A 19,632-nucleotide genomic window follows, 5' to 3' on the forward strand; every position below is an offset into this window, starting at 1 on the left:
CCCAGCCCTAACCTTGACCTGGAAACCTTGTTATTTGTAGGTCCGATGACCCGAAGTAAAGTAAGAAGTCAGCTTTGGGCCATCCCAGTGGAGGACTTGGTGTCTGGCTTTGAATCCATGAAAGTTGATGATGAAGTTCTATTTATGAAAACTGAATCTTGATGAAGATCGGATTAGTTGATGGACTTGGAGTGCTCTCTATCTTGGTTTGAAGGCATTTCTACCTCTTAGGTAAGTCACTTGACATGTGTGCAAAACCCCTTTAGGATTGGATTTGATCTGGGCCTTCAATTCCTTGTTTAGGATTTTCTGTTAGCATTGGTCGACTGATTGGTCGACTGGGCCAGTCGACCAATCCACTCGACCAATGAGTGCTGTCTTTGGCAATTAGGTTTTTCTTGCTCTATTTAAGTCCAATCTCGAGTCCACTTCGTATTTGCTGCCTCCAAACTCTTTGGAATGAACCAAAGACCTCTGCAAGTCATCTCCCTTGCATCCTTGGTGATTTTCTTGACAGATCTTCGTCGAAACTCTTCCTTTTCGTCAAAAGGTATGTCTACACTCTCTTCTTCTCCTCCATCTCTGTTTTTCTTTCCTTTTTGAGTTGAGACAGTAGAGGAGATGCTGCATTCTCTGTTGCAAACATCTCTGGACTTGTCTCTCATGATCATCCTAAGGATTAGAGGCTAGAACAATGATCTTAACCATGATCATTGCAAGCTTTTGAAGGAATCATGATCAAACCATGATCTAATCTTGTTAAACTTCTAATTTGAATTCTGATCTCCTTGGATCTTCTATATTGATCATGTTAGTAGTTAATTACTATGTTTTCTTTTCATGATCCATGATCTATCAATCTCTAGTTGTTCTCTTCTACCATACTATGTGTTCTTCATGAATCATGGTAGTTACATATATGGTAGGTTTTGTTTCCTTATTTAGATTTATGCTTCTAAGCCTATTTCCTTGAAGATCTAAGTATGTTTTCATGATACCTTTACCTGAAGCAATGATCCATCCTCCTATTGTTCTTGTCTTTGATTTCTATTTCGAATTCATCAAGATCCATGGTTGATCTAATTATGGTAACTTTTTGTTCCCTAATTTGTATCTTGATGTCTTGTTTGGATTAATGTTTTGAGGCCCCCTATATGTTAGAATACTACTGATGTAGTTTACCCCTTTATTAGTACCCTTTTGAACCACCAAATTCGGATTTCATATCTTAAAACTCTGTTTTTTTTAGGTTATCGTCTCGCATTGGTCGATCGATTGGTCGACTGGACCATCGACCAATCCACTCGACCAATGAGTTCAAAGCAACTCGGAATTGGTCCGTGTTGGATGTTTTGGTATCTTTTTCTGTTAGGGATCTTTCCTAATATGTTGTATACACTTGTTTAGGACCTTCTTCTCAAGTTTGCCAAGATCTTACTTGATTTCTTAGGATTCCTTTGCGAGTTATAAAAGGTAAGGATGGTTATTTCCTTAATTACATAGATAGCATGAATCTAGTTTCTATATTTGAATATCATTGATATGTTTCCTAAATTAGATTCTTACAATGATATACTACTGTTGCATAACCTTGATTACAGTAGCATTGCTTAAATTGATTCATGTATGATTTACTTACCAATTATATACAAGTGATTGTAATTATTGATTTCTTTCCATATATGAAGTTACCATATATGTGATGATATGAATTGATGCATGTGTATGCTTAAGTATGGTTTGGAAAGGAGAGGTGTCCTTTTGACACTTCTGTCCTTGGACTACTACGGGAATATTATGGGATGTTTCCGGAGATGCCCTCTGGACACCTTCCTAAACTGTTGGATGACATATCTAGGATTGTCTAGTAGTGTTTGGCTAGGATGTCCTGTTATGTCAGACCCTAATCGGAGGGGGTATTGAGACCGAACGACCCGTGGTAGCAATGGGGATTCATGGGCGCTCAAGACCGGTAACCAACCCATGAGAGGACAGGAATCACATTGTGGGGGCCATTTATTGGTAGGGTTGCATATGGTTAGACTTGGGCTCACGGGCGCTTAAGACCGGTAACCAACCCGTGAGAGGACGTGAGAGCTTCCCGTTTACCATATGTGGATGATCAATAGGGTTGATGAGTCCGTAGTCAGGGACTATGAGGACTCTAGTGTGAAGGATACCGGAAAGGATCGTCAGGGACGAGGAATGGACGTATCTGGATCTGACTTGATGTAACTAAGTAGAAGACTTGCATTTGGCTAGGTTTTACCCTGACATGCGCCGGTACTTAGACCAATGGTGATGTGAGAGAGTGGTGACTTAACCCCCAGCCATGGAATGTCCCGAGGGATGCCGGACCCATTACCAACTGATGATGAGTGATTGAGACCTTCCTAAAGAAGTACGGTGCTATGACTTAAAGCATGTCTACCAATAGAGACCAGCATACATAGAGTTAGATTCATTCATTCATTGCTTGTCTCATATCATATTGCATTTATGTTTGTTCTGAAATCCTGCCATTTATGATATTATGGATTTAATCGTTTTACCGAGTTTCTTTGAAACTCATTCCTTTATTGTACAATGTTTGTTAGACTATCCCGCAGTGTCGAATACTATGACGGTCCCTATGAAGAAGCGCAAGGCGAAGAGGCATATCTCCAGGAAGGTGATTGCGGTTACCACAATTACACTGAAGATCCCGCGAGTGGTTATGCTCCTTACGATGCTTAGTCCGACCATTGAGTGGAAGCGTCCTTGTGCCATTTATGAGATTTACACTTATAAGGATGTTGTCTATAAAGTGGAGAACAATTTAGTTACCCATTGTACTTGCTACTGGGATTAGCTTTTGTCTAGTTTATTCTCTGTTCGAGCTACTTTTCCACTGGTTGTAGAGTGGGATTTTTGCCTCACTTTACTTATCTGTCTGACACTCTGATTATATCTAGTATTCTGATTTATTTATGATTCATTCTTTCCTTATTGGATCTATGGTTTATCTTCCGCACTTTTATTATGATTGTTCATGATTATGTTATTGTGAATGTGGGAGGCTGATCACTCGATACCTGATCTTCGGGCTGTGGATCACACTCTCGGGTATGCCAGATAGGGTACCGGCTGGGAGGACGTGACAGATTGGTATCAGAGCCCAAGGTTCGAGGAGATCCTAACCACAAAAGACAATAACTGAACATTCCTGAGTCATTGATCTGAAATGACTCTTCTACTCTTAAAAGTGAATAATAGAACACTGAATTAGAAACTTAACCTTTGAGGCATAACAGAACATTTCAGAATAACATACCATAATTATACTTGAACGAATGTCACTAATGCAAGGAAAAGAAAGGTGCATAATATACAATAATTAAGTGAAACAAAATGAACTTCATTAATTTCAAAAGTTTTTACAATGATTACATCTGAAATGCATAAATGGAAATCCTAGGGTACAGTCTGTCTAGGTGATCTCCTCTCGATCTCTCGTATGCTCCGAACTCCTCCGCTAGCTGAGTCACCCGATGCTTATCCTATCCCGTCGTGACTCCATCCTCTCATACATCTGCTCCTCGTCCGACCTCCATCCTCTCTAGCATGGAAGTCATCGATCTCATCCGTGCCCCAAGATCTGAAGTCTCCGGATCCGCATGTGAAGGGCCACCCGCCTCGAAGTGTGATGAAGGAAACTCGTGATGCATTGGCTCAGCCTCGTGCATATCTGCATCATCTCCGGCCTGATCATCACTATCAGGACCGATATCCTCTCCTCCATCCTTTGACCCCTGGTGTATCCTCGAAACTCACCCCGAAATGCCTGAAGATCAAAGTCGGTGAGCCTCCCATAGCAAAGGTTCCGCACGCCTAGGCCGCAGAACTAAGTCCAGCATGACCCCGATGACCTGCCGAATGATGTAGGAGAGATCGATCTCGAAGCCCATGTAGATGCGGTAGATGACTAAGGCCTCCATCACTGTGACCTGATGGTGATGTCCGGCTTTCGGCCGACTATGCGACCGATAATCCGTGCAGAGTCCGTCATCCGTCCGCTGGTCCACGGAGTGAAGCATCGACGGCTATCCCATAGCGTAGAGCATATCTCGCGTAGCTCGTACAAAGCATCGGATGGCTGTCCAGATCCGCTCCTGCAGGTATCCACACACACCGCCGTGGATAGTAAGGAACCCGCAAGATCTCAGCCGGTGTCCGGGTGGAGAAGCGAATCCGAGTCCGGAAGACCCTGCTCCTGAGGACAAGTCTAGGTGGATGTCCTTGACCTCGAGCCTCCTCTGTGTAGGTAAGGTTGCTGAAGAACAACCTCACTAACTCCGGGTATACCGGCAGATCCTCGGTGAAGAGATGAGTCCACTGCAATGTGTCGAATCTCTACCGAATCCTAAAGGCTCTGAGCTGGCGTAAGTGAAGTAGACGTCCCATCTCGATATTGCAAGAATCGAAGTAGGCCTCGTACAGAACTCGGGCCCGAGGTGTGTCAAACATGTCCGGTCTCCTAACCTCCCGTCTAGGCTCGAAGGAACCTGACCTCTGCCCCTAAGAGCACCTACAATGCGACCACGACCTCTACCTCGTCCTCGCCCTCCCCTCTACATAGTGGATATCTGAAACAAGAGACAATTCCAGTTAGTGCTACCTTAAGATTTGAGCCAAAAGGGTATTTTCGTAATTTTTCGGAAAATTTCAAATTTGGGGGAAATTTGATTTGAACATACTAGCATGTGCGCAATACTTGGAATTTCATGTCTAGGAAGTTTGTTTGATGAAAATCGATTGAAAACTTGGATTAAAGCGGAAAATTCAGCAAGAAGGAAATTTGGGGATTTTGCAATTTAGGTCAAAATTGGATTTTTGAAAAGTTGAAATTGGTTTAATCAAATTGTATGGACCTATCTACAATGTCATCTTGAGCATGTAGCATTTGATCTCGTGCGAAAATTTCAAGCGGTTTGAGAGAAAACAAGATTTTTCTAAAGATATCGATTTCGGTATGAAAACATTGCGAGATGAACACCAATATGTTAGAACTTGTTGTCTATGCATGGCATTGTGTTTAAAACCTAGGGAATATGTTTCTAAGCATTCCTAAGCATGATTTCTAGCATTGTATACAAGCAAAGCATGGTTTTGATTGAAATGCAAGCATGAGAAGATGAAAATGGAAGAAAGAATGAGAGATTTACCTTGTTTGTAATGTTTGTGTGTTGTTGTGTTGTTGTTGAAGAACCAAATCACCTCAAGAACACTTGTGAGAACTCTTGGAGACTTTCCCTAGAGCTCTCTCACCTTTGGAAGAAGTTAGAATGAGGTTGGAATGTGAAAATGAGGCTTATAATGCGAATTTTCGGATTCTCGTCTCGCATTGGTCGACTCATTGGTCGTCGCGATCACTCGACCAATGGTCACGAGACCTCATTTGCTGTTGAATTTTTGGAAAATGTGATTTTTGCCTTATGGATTATTGTTTGATGACTATATGGATATATTTAAGCATGATTTAAGTTTTCAAATCATTTGGACTTGTGGTTTATGTTGAAACTTCGAAATTCGGTATTTTGATGTTCTCGGTTTTGCGGAATGGTTACTCCGAGAAGTGGGCGTGGTGAATCCAAGTGGTCAAGGAGGTGGTGAAATACCTCAAGGAGGTGGTGAAATACCTCATGGAGGTGGTGAGATACCTAATGTTGATCAGGGTACCCATGAGATACCTGGTGCCTCGAATGTTGGAAGTTTCCGAGATATTGCCAATATTATGGGCAATATGATGCAGCAGCAAGCAGCTCGGTTCAACCAGATGTTGGTGGGTTTCATGACTCGCATAATGAGACCCGAGCTGGTGCTAATGTGAATCCTCATGCCGCACTCCCGAATGCGGGAGGTTTAGCTGGAACTCCTCATACTCGCTTCGATGGAGAGTTTTCTCGAAGATGCAAGTACCCACTTTCACCTTGGAGTTACCAAGGACCCCTTGTTCCCTAACAAGTGGCTTCGTGAGTTGGAGAAGGCTTTCCGACATCTGCAATGCTCGGAAGCTCGAAGATTCTGTTCGTTGAACAGAAGTTACAACAAGAAGCTGATGCATGGTGGATCTCCACTCGGCCTGTCTTGGAAGGTTTGCATGCAGGAGTTGTAACTTGGGGAGTTGTTTAAAGAGGCTTTTTGTATGAATTACTTTCCCGAGGCGGTGAAAGATGCGAAGGAAGCCGAGTTCATGATTCTTACTCAAGGAACTCGTTTGTGTTGGAGTACCAACAGAAGTTCGAGGAGCTTCATTTCTTTGCTCCAGATTCTCCGAAGGATGACCTCGCCAAAGCAAAGAAGTTCTTCAAAGGACTGCGCCCGCCATTAAAGCTTACCTCACGATTCAGCCTATAGTGAGCTATGCTCAAGTGGTGCGGAACTCGAAGAAGTTGGAAGAAACAGAGAAGGAAAGTGCTCGTGTGCAAAAGCCCCGGTAGTCAAGGAATTCTGGTTTGGTGGATCGTAATGACCGTCGATTTGTGAGACCTACACCCTACCCCACTCCTACCTTTCAGGCTAAGAGTGTAGGTCGAACACGGGTTTTCAGCAGCCCGGCCGGTTTAGGACAAAGATGGCGGAAACCGACCACCAGCAAGTGCAAGTGCAAGTGCAAGTGCAAGTGCAAGGCCTTTTGTTCGAAGCCCTCTGTTGCAGCCACCCCGTTGGATCCAAGCAATCCCGTTTGCTTCTACCGCAAGCAAGCTGGTCATTTCGCTCGTGCTCTGTCCGAAGCGGCTCCGCCCAGCAGCCTACCCCGATGGTGAAGAGTGCTCCTGCTCCTCCCTCTCGGTAGAGTTTTCAGTATTTCCAAGTCTTGAGCGAGGATCCAAGCCATGAAGTGATTAAGGTGTACATTGTTAGTTGCTTCTATTTCTGCATTTGTCTTATTTGATACGGGTGCATCTCATTCATTCATGTCATCTCGCATTCATCAAGAAGACTAACCTAATCCCCGAGAAGTTGTCTAGTTGTTTATTGATTAGTACACCTACAGGTCCTGTTGTGAAACTAGATAAGGGGTTATCTAAATGTCCTGTGTTGATTGGTGAGAAGAACTTGGAAGCCAATTTTGTAATTCTTGACATGAAGGACTTCGATGTTATTTTGGGAATTGATTGGTTGACAGCCCACAAAGCTGTGTTCCTTTGTTCCTCAAAGAAGATTCAGTTCCATATTTGTGGAAGTCCAGTCTTAGAATTGTAGGGTGAAAAGAGAAGGGTTTGTAAGAAGGTGCTGTCCGCACTGATGCAAGTCTATGCCCTAGTGGATGATGCTTCATCCGAAGGCAAGGGTAAAGTGGAGAAAAGAGTCGATGAAGTCGAGTTGTCTGCGACTTTGTTGATGTCTTCCCCGATGATCTATCGGGAGTGCCTCCAGACAGGGATGTCGAGTTTTCTATTGATCTCGTCCCCGGTGCCGCTCCGGTATCTAAAGCTCCGTATAGGATGGCTCCTACTGAGTTGAAAGAGTTGCAAAATCAGTTGAATGAGCTCATTGATAGAGGTTTCGTACAGCCTAGTGTGTCACCTTGGGGAGCTCCGGTCTTGTTTGTCAAGAAGAAAGATGGTAGTATGCGCTTGTGCATCGACTACCGTGAGTTGAATAAGCTGACTATCAAGAATAGATATCCGCTGCCCAGAATTGATGATCTCTTCGATCAGTTGAAGGGTGCAGTTGTGTTCTCAAAGATTGACTTAAGGTCCGGATATCACCAATTGAAGGTGAAGTCTAGTGATATCTTCAAGACAGCTTTCCGAACGCGGTATGGTCACTACGAGTTTAGAGTCATGCCCTTCGGATTGACCAATGCTCCTGCGGTGTTCATGGACCTCATGAACCGAGTATTTCACGATGTGCTTGATAAGTTTGTGATTGTTTTCATTGATGACATCTTGATCTATTCGAAGAGCGAGGAAGAGCATGCGAGTCATCTAAGTTTCACTTTGCAAAGGTTGCGAGAAAAGAAGTTGTTCGCTAAGTTTAGCAAGTGTGATTTCTGGCTTAAGAGGGTGGTATTCCTTGGTCATGTGGCTTCAGCCGAAGGTATTCGTGTCGATCCTGAAAAGGTTCAAGCTGTGGCTGATTGGGAAAGACCGAAGTCGGTAACGGAAATAAGAAGTTTTCTTGGATTGGCGGGTTACTACAGAAGGTTTATTGAGAACTTTTCTTGGTTGGCTGCTCCTATGACTAAGTTGACCAGGAAAGAAGAGAAGTTTGTTTGGTCTGACGCTTGTGAGAAGAATTTCCAAGAGTTGAAAGATAGATTGACATGTGCCCTGGTTTTGACTATACCTGATAGTTCCGGTGGTATGACAGTTTATACCGATGCGTCAAAGATTGGTTTGGGTTGCGTACTGATGCAACATGGCAAGGTCGTAGCCTATGCTTCTCGGCAATTGAAAGATTATGAGCGGAATTACCCCACTCACGATTTAGAACTTGCCGCCGTTGTCTTTGCTTTGAAGATTTGGAGACATTACCTTTACGGTGAGAAGATTGCCATTTTCACGGATCATAAGAGTTTGAAATACTTCTTTACCCAAAAGGAGTTGAACATGAGACAAAGGAGATGGTTGGAACTAGTCTTCGATTATGATTGTGATATTCAGTATCACCCTGGGAAAGCAAACGTTGTTGCGGATGCTCTTAGTAGGAAGAACCAGAAGAAGACTTTGGATTTGAATGCTTTGAGTTTACCATTGTGGTCTTCTATTGAGAGTTTTGATTTGGAAATCGTCCCTGAGAATTCTGATTTTATTCTTTTCGCCATGACGGCAAGATCTGGTCTTAGAGATAAGATTGTTGCTCACAGAGTTCGATCAAGAGCTTTTGATCAAAGTTGAGAAGATTTCTTCGAATCCTGAGTCGGACCCCGACTTTGGTATATCCATGGATGGTGCTTTATTGTTTAGAGGAAGACTGTGCGTGCCTGCAAATGAAGAAGTTAAGAAAGAAATATTGAAGGAAGCACACCAGTCAGTCTTTACTATACACCCGGGAAGCACCAAGATGTACAAGGACTTGAAGGAACATTTTTGGTGGATTGGTCTGAAGGCTCATGTTGATGATTTTGTTGCCAAGTGTGAGACTTGCCAACGTGTGAAAGCCGTTCGACAACCTCCATCTGGATTACTTCAACCTCTTCCTATTCCTAGTTGGAAGTGGGAGGATATCTCTATGGACTTTGTGACTAGCTTGCCTCGGACAAGTAAAGGCAATGACACTGTGTGGGTGATTATTGATAGGTTGACCAAATCAGCCCACTTCATTCCTATGAAGATCACTCATACTCTGGATAAGCTAGCAAGGGTTTATGTGGATAATGTGGTTCAGCTCCGCATGGTGTGCCATTGAGTATTGTTTCGGATCGTGATCCTAGGTTCACCTCAAGGTTTTGGAATAGTTTGCAGAAGGCCTTGGGAACCCAATTGAACTTGAGTACAGCTCATCATCCACAGTCTGATGGACAATCTGAGCGGACAATTCAGACATTGGAAGACATGCTCAGATCTTGTGTGGTGGATATGGGTGGTAATTGGGATGAACACCTAGCTTTGGTTGAGTTTGCCTATATCAACAGTTATCAAGCAACAATAGGCATGGCTCCATTCAAGGCTTTGTATGGCACTACTTGAAGGACACCTTTGTACTGGACTGAGACAGGTGAAAGAAAAGTCTTAGGTCCTGAAATGATTGAAGCTACGAGTGCTATGGTAGATATGATAAGAGAAAGGATTAAGTCTGCCCAGTCAAGACAGAAATCTTATGCTGATAAGAGAAGGACCGATTTGGAATTTCAAGTTGGAGAGAAAGTATTTTTGAAGGTTTCACCAATGAAGGGTGTGATGAGATTCAATGTTAAGGGAAAGCTTAGCCCTCGTTACATTGGACCTTTCGAGATTTTGGAAAATGTTGGACCTGTTGCGTATCGATTAGCATTACCTCCGCCTCTTGCTGGTGTTCACAATGTGTTTCATATTTCGATGCTCCGAAAATACATAGAGAATCCGGAACACATTTTGCAGCAAGCACTGAAGGACTTAGTGCTGATTTGACCTATGATGAAGAACCGGCCGAAATCTTGGATAGGAAGGACAAGCAGCTGCGGAATCGCACCATCCCTTTGGTGAAGATTCGGTGGAAGAACCATACCCCTGAAGAAGCTTCATGGGAGAAGGAAGAAGACATGAAGGAGAAGTCTCCTTACCTCTTTGGAAGCACAGGTACGCTTTCAATTTCGAGGACGAAATTTCTTTAAGGGGGGGAGAATGTAAAACCCAGCCCTAACCTTGACCCGGAAACCTTGTTATTTGTAGGTCCGATGACCCGAAGTAAAGTAAGAAGTCAGCTTTGGGCCATCCCAGTGGAGGACTTGGTGTCTGGCTTTGAATCCATGAAAGTTGATGATGAAGTTCTATTTATGGAAACTGAATCTTGATGAAGATCGGATTAGTTGATGGACTTTGAGTGCTCTCTATCTTGGTTTGAAGGCATTTCTACCTCTTAGGTAAGTCACTTGACATGTGTGCAAAACCCCTTTAGGATTGGATTTGATCTGGGCCTTCAATTCCCTGTTTTGGATTTGCTGTCAGCATTGGTCGACTGATTGGTCGACTGGGCCAGTAGACTAGTTCTCTAATGGAATCCCACCTAAAAGAATAGTATTGATACTGGCATGAAGCTCCATGTGCGTCCACTTCTTCTTCGGTCACTCCTTCAAGAAGATATACTAGCAACGAATCCTCCATTTGGAAGAAGTCCTCATAACCTGCAGTATAATCTAATAGAAAAAGACACATAAAAGGAATGAGTTCAACAGAACTCAGTGAGGTCAACTCAACATCATATCACACATTCATTCTCAAGATTCCACACCACACATATAACATAAATATCGATAATGAAATTAATGACAATGATATGATATATGAATGATTATACTCCTAACTCTATCATGAAGTCTCTATGGTAGACACGCATTAAGTCATACACCAGTCTTCTTTGGGCGGTCTCATCACTCTTCCCTCACGGCTCTGATGCACGTCTGTTGGGTTCTCCGTGGTGGTTGTGTAAAGTCCTGTCAAGCCATGGTTGGGGATTAGGTCACCACTCTCTCACATCACCATTGGTATAAGATCTGGCGCGTGTCAAGGATAATCCTAGGCCCAATGCAAAGTCATATGGTCTCGTACTACATATGGTCCGGATATCTCCCCTCACGCCTAGTGCTCTGTTGGTTCAATACCTTCCCACCTATGAATGGAATCCTCAATGGAGGCATCTGTTGGACCCCATTCATTAACCCAGTGGTCATCCACATATAATGGATAGGATGATCTCCATGTCCTCTCACGGGTCATTTCACCGGTCTTGAGTGTCCATGAGCCCTTATCTATTATATGCAACCCTACCTCTCTATGATGATAGTGGGCCCGCTTGACATACGGGGACCCAGCCCACTAACATGACGGGTTAACCGGCTTCAATACCCCTGCCGAAAGGGTAGTAGTACTCATGAGGTCACCTAACCAAACACTTCTAGACATGCCCTAAATATGTAAATCAGTAATCGGGAAAGAGCCAAGGACACCATAGGAATGCGTCCCATACCGCCTCCTCACGGTATCCTATGGCAGAAATGCCAAAAAAGCATTCCCCATTCCCAACCACAATATAAGCAATCATATAATATCACTAGGGCAATGGGTGAACCCACAACCCTAGTAGAAAATACAAGGTAGAAGAAATAATAATATTTCTCCTCTCATACAATCACATTCCATTTCATAACAACAATAATAGATTTCAAAGCAAGGAGCAACATCAGAAATAATAATAAACATAAATTATAGCAATTCATATTTAACAAAAGACATAAATTAACCAACAAGATAATACTAAAGCAATACAAGAAATCAATAATGAAAAGTAACTAACATCATTACACATGTAATATAAAGTTAAGTATATTCCTCACCTTTTACTTTGTTCTTCCTCCAAATCCAAGAATCCACTCCCACAAATTAGTGATTAAAGGTATATTAACCTATTTATGCAAAAGAAATAATTATCACAAATTAGAGCCAATTTGGATTTCAAAGGATATCCTAAAATCTTCCCACAAAAACTCAAATATGAAAACTAGGTTAAAAAGGGTAGTTCTCAACCTCACTAGTGAATGGTCACTAATTTGCCACCAACTCGAAGTTTATAATGAAGCAAAACTTTGGAAAAATCTAATTGGAAACAAAAGGATCCTACGGGTACTTTCAATTTTATTAAATTTGACCCATCTCAAAAAGCCCCAAATTTGACTCTCATAAATCACCCGTGTGTGACCCGGGGAGTCAAATTCTAAAATCTTTTGCAAGGGGATAAACCATTACTCCCAAACTCAAAGGGAACCTTAATATAAGAAAAGATAGCTTGTATGATACCTATCATTATTCCCTTTCACAGATCCCTCAATAGAAGAGAAAAGATATCACTCCCACAAACTAGGAAGGGACATTAAAATAATAAAGGAAAGCATCCAAGATACCTAACAACCTTCCCTTTCAAGATTCCCTAAAAGGAAAGGAGAGAAAATACTCACAAAATTGTGAGTAAGAGAAGCATTAAAGAAAACTAACCTTTCGTAATGATTTTGCGAAGATTCAGATCACAGACACCTTCGGAAGAATGGAAATCGCTCCTCTCTTTCGTTTCTCCTTTTCTCCAAAGCCTCCGCCTCTTTCTAGCCTCAAAAAAATGTGTTTACGGATGAGATAAAACATAAATAGGGTTTAAAAATCCGAATTTCCAATTTTGCCCCTAAACAGAAAATAGGGTGGGGGTTGGTTCACCCAAATGGCCCAAACTTCTAGTCCATGGTTGGACCCCCAAACGAACTCCGATTTTGATGATCTTTGACTCGTTGGAAAGGTCTTTCGACGATCTTCGATTTGATATATTATTTACGTCAATCAGATTCTCCATCACTGATCTACAGATATTCCAAAATTATCATTTTTACACTATCGAGACTAATCTTCTCTCTTCACTTAAACTTTAGGAGAGTTTTTGAGTCATTATAAGGATCATCTACCAACATTTGTTCAATTTCCAAACCTTCGGGCTCGAATTGAATGGTCCACAATTGTCGCCGAATCAAGGCCCAGGTTCTCAGTCATAAAACCACGGGTTAAAGGGGTAGAAATCTGGGGGATTTCACACTTCTTCACTTTTTGAATAGATCAGAATATCATCAATGAAGACAATTACAAACTTATCGAGCACATCATGGAAGACTCGGTTCATGAGGTCCATGAACACAGCAGGAGCATTAGTCAAACCAAAAGGCATGACTCTAAACTCATAATGGTCGTACCTTGTTCAAAAAGCTGTCTTGAAGACATCACTTGACTTCACTTTCAACTGGTGATATCCAAACCTTAAGTCAATCTTTGAGAACACAGCTGCACCCTTCAATTGATCAAAGAGATTGTCAATCCGGGGCAGTGGATATCTATTCTTGATAGTCAACTTATTCAACTCACGGTAGTCAATGCACAGACGCATACTACCATCTTTCTTCTTGATGAACAAGACCGAAGCTCCCCAAGGTGACACACTAGGTTGTATGAAACCTCTTTCAATGAGCTCATTTAACTGATTTTGTAACTCCTTTAACTCAGTAGGAGCCATCCTATATGGAGCCTTAGATATCGGAGCGGCACCAGGGACGAGATCAATAGAAAACTCAACATCCCTATCTGGAGGCACTCCCGATAGATCATCAGGGAAGACATCAACAAAGTCACAGACAACTTTGACTTCGTCAACTCTTTTCTCCACTTTTCTCTTGCCTTCAGAGGAAGCATCATCTACTATGGTGTAGATTTGCATCAGTGCGGACAATATCTTTTTACCAACCCGTCTTTTCTCACCTTGAAATTCAAAAACTGAACCTACGCAAGTATTGAATTGAATCATTCTCGAGGAGCAAAGAAATACAGCATTGTGGGCTGTTAACCAGTCATTCCCAAAATAACATCGAAGTCTTTCATATCAAGAAGTACCAAATTAGCTTCCAAGTTTATCTTACCAACCAACACCGGACATTTAACTAATCCTTTATCTAGTTTCACAATAGGACCAGTAGGTGTACTAATCAATAAACAACTAGACAATTTCTCAGGGATTAGGTCAGTCTTCTTAATGAATGCAGATGATATGAATGAATGAGATGCACCCGTATCAAATAAAACAAATGCAGGAAAAGAAGCGACTGACAATGTACCTGTGATCACATCATGGCTTCCATCTTGCTTAGTACTAGAGATACTGAACACTCTACCAGAGGGAGGAGCAGGAGCACTCTTCACCACTGGAATAGGCTGCTGGACAGGCTTCTTCAGACAATCGCGAGCAAAATGACCGGACTGCTTACAGTAGAAGCAAATAGGATTGCTCGGTCCTACCGGGACAGCTGCAACAGGAGGCTTCTGAACAAAAGGCTTAGGATTCGCATTCACTGGTGGTCGATTCCCGCCATACTGAAACTGACCAGGCTGTCGGAGACCAGGGCTTTGACCTATACTCCTAGGCTGAAAAGCAGGAGTGGGATAGGGTGTAGGTCTCACAAAGCGCCGATCATTACGATCCACCAAACCAGGGTTTCTAGACTGCCAAGGCCTTTGCACGCGAGCATTCTCTTTTTCATTCTCTTCCAACTTCTTTGAGTTCTGCACCACTTGGGCATAGCTCTCTATAGGCTGGACAGTGAGATAGCCTTTAATGGCAGGGCGCAATCCTTTAAAGAACTTCTTCGCCTTAGAAATATTAGGCTTCAGAGAATCCGGAGCAAAGAAATGAAGTTCCTCAAACTTTTGTTGGTACTCTAACACAGACAAGGATCCTTGTGCGAGAACCATGAACTCAGCTTCCTTTGCATCCTTTACCGCCTCAGAGAAATAATTCATGCAAAAAGCCTCTTTGAATAAATCCCAAGTTACAACACCTGCATGCAAACCTTCAAAAACAGGCCGAGTGGAAGTCCACCAAGCATCGGCTTCATGCTGCAACTTATGCTCAGCTAACAAAATCTTTTGAGCATCGGAGCATTGCAGATGACGAAAAGTCTTTTCCAACTCACGAATCCACTTGTTAGGGAACAAGAGATCTGTTGGAAAATGCCATGTCAGCATTTTGCCACATCGGCCTCCATTGGTTTTGATGATAACAAACATGAAACTTGAATTCACCATGTTTTGATGATAACAAACATGAATTAGAATTCACCATGGAAAAACATGAAAATAACATGCATATGAATGAGTGTTTATTTGCTATTAATTATCATTCATGTGTTTATCATCATCAAAAAGGGGGAGATTGTTGGGAAATGCCATGTCAGCATTTGCCACATCAGCCTCTATTGGTTTTGATGATAATAAACATGAATTACTAATGGCTAAATTGAGTTATGATGTTTTAGTTCAAGATGAGAACAAGTGGACCAACTCCAAGTCAAAGCCAAGATCATGCCAAGATAGACATGAAGATGGACATGAAGTCTAAGTCAAGATGACCATGCCAAGATGGACATGAAGACCGTTGCACAAAATCAAGTCGAAGATCAAGACTTAGGTTGAATTAGGGCTTAGAACACTCTCGCATACACATTCATGTAAATGCATCAATTATATGTAATTCATATTACTAGAGTGACCTAGGACATGTTAGTGAGGTGTACAATGCTTAGGGTTGACCAAAAAGCCCAAAAACCCAAGCCATGTCCCAGCCCCAACTTAAGTCAGCAAAATAGAGTTCAATCGGACAGCCGTCTGAGCAGACCGATGTCCGTCTGTACTGATAACTCTGTTTCTCAGAAAACAACAGAAGGCCAGACGGAATTTCCGTTTGGCGGACGGATGTCCGTCTGAGCCAGTTCAGGCCAGACGGATGTCCGTCTGGCCCAAATTTGACTATAACGGCTAGTTTAAAGAGAATATCCTCTACAGCTGTTTGCAACGGATACTTTTGAGACGGATGACCGTCTGACCAGACGGACGTCCGTCTGGGCTGAAAAACAGGACAAAAATGTGTCCGTTTTCTATCCGTTGGGGATTGGGTTTTGGCACTCAAAGGTGCTCTATATAAACCCAATTCACCTCATTTGAGAGTAACAACACTCACACTTGATAACCCACTCCCCAAGTGATCCTAAAGCTCTCAAATTGCAAGAAAGCCTTGTGCTTTGCCTTTCACCTTCTCCCCAACCTTGAAGAACATACCAAGGTGTTAAAGTAAGCTTGTGGAAGTCAAGCTTGAGGTGATTGAAGGCTTTGGTGGTGCATGCATTTCATATCTTGAGCATACAACTCTTATTGCATCACACACACACAAGAGGTAAAGTGTCACACCTCTTGTTAAGGTAACATCCTTCTCTTGTAACTGTTTTCAATTCTAGTCTAGGTAGATTAGAATTGGTTTTGGGTACTCTTGCCCGTGAACAAAGATTGGTTGGGTGCTCTTGCCCGTGAACAAAGATTGAAGAGGGTGCTCTTGCCCTAAGATAAACAAAGGTTGTAAAGGGTGCTCTTGCCCCGTAACAAAGATTGTAAAGGGTTTGATCTCTACCCATTGTATTGAAAGAGAATCACTAGTGGAATACTCTCTTAAGGCCAAGAGAGGAGTGGACGTAGACTTGCAAAGTCGAACCACTATAAAATACTTGTCTTATGGTTGATTGTATTGTTTAATTTCATTTGAATTTTCAATTTACTTTGTATTTCTGCACAAACCGAAAAATTGGGACAATCCACTAGTTGCAACCTAATCACCCCCCTCTAGGTTGCACCAACAATTGGTATTAGAGCGGGAGCTCAAATTAAGATTGAAATCAATCTTTAAAAGAGTTAAAGATCATGGACTTTCCTTTTTATGAAGCTCCTTCAAGAACCGAAGGTTTTAACACCGCTAGACCTCCATACTTTGATGGAGAAGACTTTGCCTATTGGAAAAATAGGTTTGAGGACTTTGTGTGTGCACATGATATCGATGTGTGGGACGTCATAACATGTGGACCAAATGAGGTTCTCAAAACAGATGTACATGGCCATAAGGTACCCAAACTTAGAACCGAGTGGACTTCGATTGACAAGGTCAAAATTCAATTAAACCACAAAGCAAAAATGTTTTTGCAATGTGCGTTAAGTGAAAAAGTCTACAATAGATGTGGCATTTGCAAAAGTGCCAAAGAAATTTTTGATAAGTTGGTAGTCACATATGAAGGGACTGATCATATCAAAAGGATGAACCTAGACATCTACATGCTTCAATATGAAGAGTTTAAAATGTTAGATTATGAGGATATTACTTCTTTATTTAGTAGATTTACTAACATTGTGAACAAGTTGTATAGCATTGGAAAAGAATTGGCAAATGAGGACATAACTAGAAGAATTCTGAGAGCCCTTCCACCCTCATGGAGACCCAAAAGGACAGCAATTCAAGAAGCGGGGAATCTGTCTAAAATTACCATTGATGAGCTAATGGGATCTTTGCTAGCTCATGAAGCGAAGCTTGAAGAAGACAAGCAAGCAAGCATGCAGCAGGATCGAAGGAAGAGGTCCATAGCTCTAAAGAGTGCCACCAAGGAAGAAGAAGAAAGTGAGAGTGAAGAAGAAGACTTGGATAGTGAGCTCTACCAAATCGCCAAAGAGTTCAAGAGACTTCTCAAAAAGAAAAGAGGGAAGTATCTTCACAAAGGAGAATCCTCTAAGGAGCACAAAGGTAAAGATCCTTCTAAGAAAAAAGGTTATGTTTCTAATGTCACTTGTAACAAGTGTAGGAAACCGGGCCACATCAAGTCCAAGTGCCCGTATATGGCTAACATATCCTACAACACAAGTGAGGAGGAAGAAGAGGAGGAGTCCAAGGAAGAAAGAATCAACTTGGCTCTAATGGCTAAGTCCATGGAAGAACAAGAAGACCTTGAGGTAAATTCTTCCCATAATCGTAATTCCATTAGCAATAATGATAACGGATTAATAGATGACATTGATAGGGACAACTCATTTGGAGTATTGTTCAAAATTATTAAGGACCCTGAAAAAGGTATTAAGAAAGAGTATGTCATTCTCTTTCCTTTTATGCATTCATGTAGGGGGAGAGTGCATATGTGAGGGAGAGAAGTTGTTAACTTATGCATTAATTCAGGGGGAGCATAAGTTAAGAAGGGAGAATTATTTGAGGGGGAGCACTTCATGCTCTTCATGCTTGTGTCAATGACAAAGGGAGAGTTAATTGAGGGAGAGCATTTCATGCATTATTTTTGTTGATAACAAAGGGGGAGAGTTATTTGCGGAGAAGCATCTCCTATATTTTGTTGATAACAAAAGGGGGAGAAAAAATCTATAAATTATATAATTTTGAATTAGATAATTCATTAGCTCCTATATTGTTTGTTGATGACAAAAGGGGGAGAAAACCGCATGAATGAATTAGATAATAATTCATGGGGAAAACATGTCATAACATGCATATGAATGAGCATCGACTGCTATTAATGATCATTTATATTTTCCCTCATTCATGTGTTTGTCATCATCAAAAAGGGGGAGATTGTTGGAAAATGCCATGTTAGCATTTTGCCACATCGGCCTCCATTGGTTTTGATGATAACAAACATGAAACTTGAATTCACCATGTTTTGATGATAACAAACATGAATTAGAATTCACCATGGAAAAACATGAAAATAACATGCATATGAATGAGTGTTTCTTTGCTATTAATTATCATTCATATTTTCCAATCATTCATGTGTTTATCATCATCAAAAAGGGGGAGATTGTTGGGAAATGCCATGTTAGCATTTGCCACATCAGCCTCTATTGGTTTTGATGATAATAAGCATGAATTACTAATGGCTATATTGAGTTATGATGTTTTAGTTCAAGATGAGAACAAGTGGACCAACTCCAAGTCAAAGCCATATGCAAGTCAAAGCCAAGATCATGCCAAGATAGACATGAAGATGGACATGAAGTCTAAGTCAAGATGACCATGCCAAGATGGACATGAAGACCGTTGCACAAAATCAAGTCGAAGATCAAGACTTAGGTTGAATTAGGGCTTAGAACACTCTCGCATACACATTCATGTAAATGCATCAATTATACGTAATTCATATTACTAGAGTGACCTAGGACATGTTAGTGAGGTGTACAATGCTTAGGGTTGACCAAAAAGTCCAAAAACCCAAGCCATGTCCCAGCCCCAACTTAAGTCAGCAAAATAGAGTTCAGACGAACAGCCGTCTGAGCAAACGGATGGCCGTCTGTACTGATAACTCTGTTTCTCAGAAAACAACAGAAGGCCGGACGGAATTTCCATCTAGCAGACGGATGTCCGTCTGAGCCAGTCCAGGCCAGACGGATGACCGTCTGGGCAGACGGATGTCCGTCTGGGCAGACGGACGTCCGTCTGGCCCAGATTTGACTATAACGGCTAGTTTAAAGAGAATATCCTCTACAGCTGTTTGCAACGGATACTTTTGAGACGGATGACCGTCTTACCAGACGGACGTCCGTCTGGGCTGAA

General features: G+C 41.9%; 1 protein-coding gene across 1 annotated transcript; it reads left to right on the top strand.

Annotated features, from left to right (window-relative positions):
• Window positions 1-16,952: 16,952 nt before the first annotated feature.
• On the top strand, window positions 16,953-18,212 carry LOC148999351 (uncharacterized). The gene has a single exon (XM_089141233.1). The coding sequence runs from the start codon at window positions 16,953-16,955 to the stop codon at window positions 18,210-18,212; it is 1,260 nt and encodes a 419-aa protein (XP_088997359.1).
• Window positions 18,213-19,632: the final 1,420 nt, after the last annotated feature.

This window comes from Hakea prostrata, unplaced genomic scaffold, assembly GCF_041222555.1.
Source record: "Hakea prostrata isolate BN-2017 unplaced genomic scaffold, UWA_Hpros_2 contig_13, whole genome shotgun sequence".
NCBI lineage: Eukaryota > Viridiplantae > Streptophyta > Magnoliopsida > Proteales > Proteaceae > Hakea > Hakea prostrata.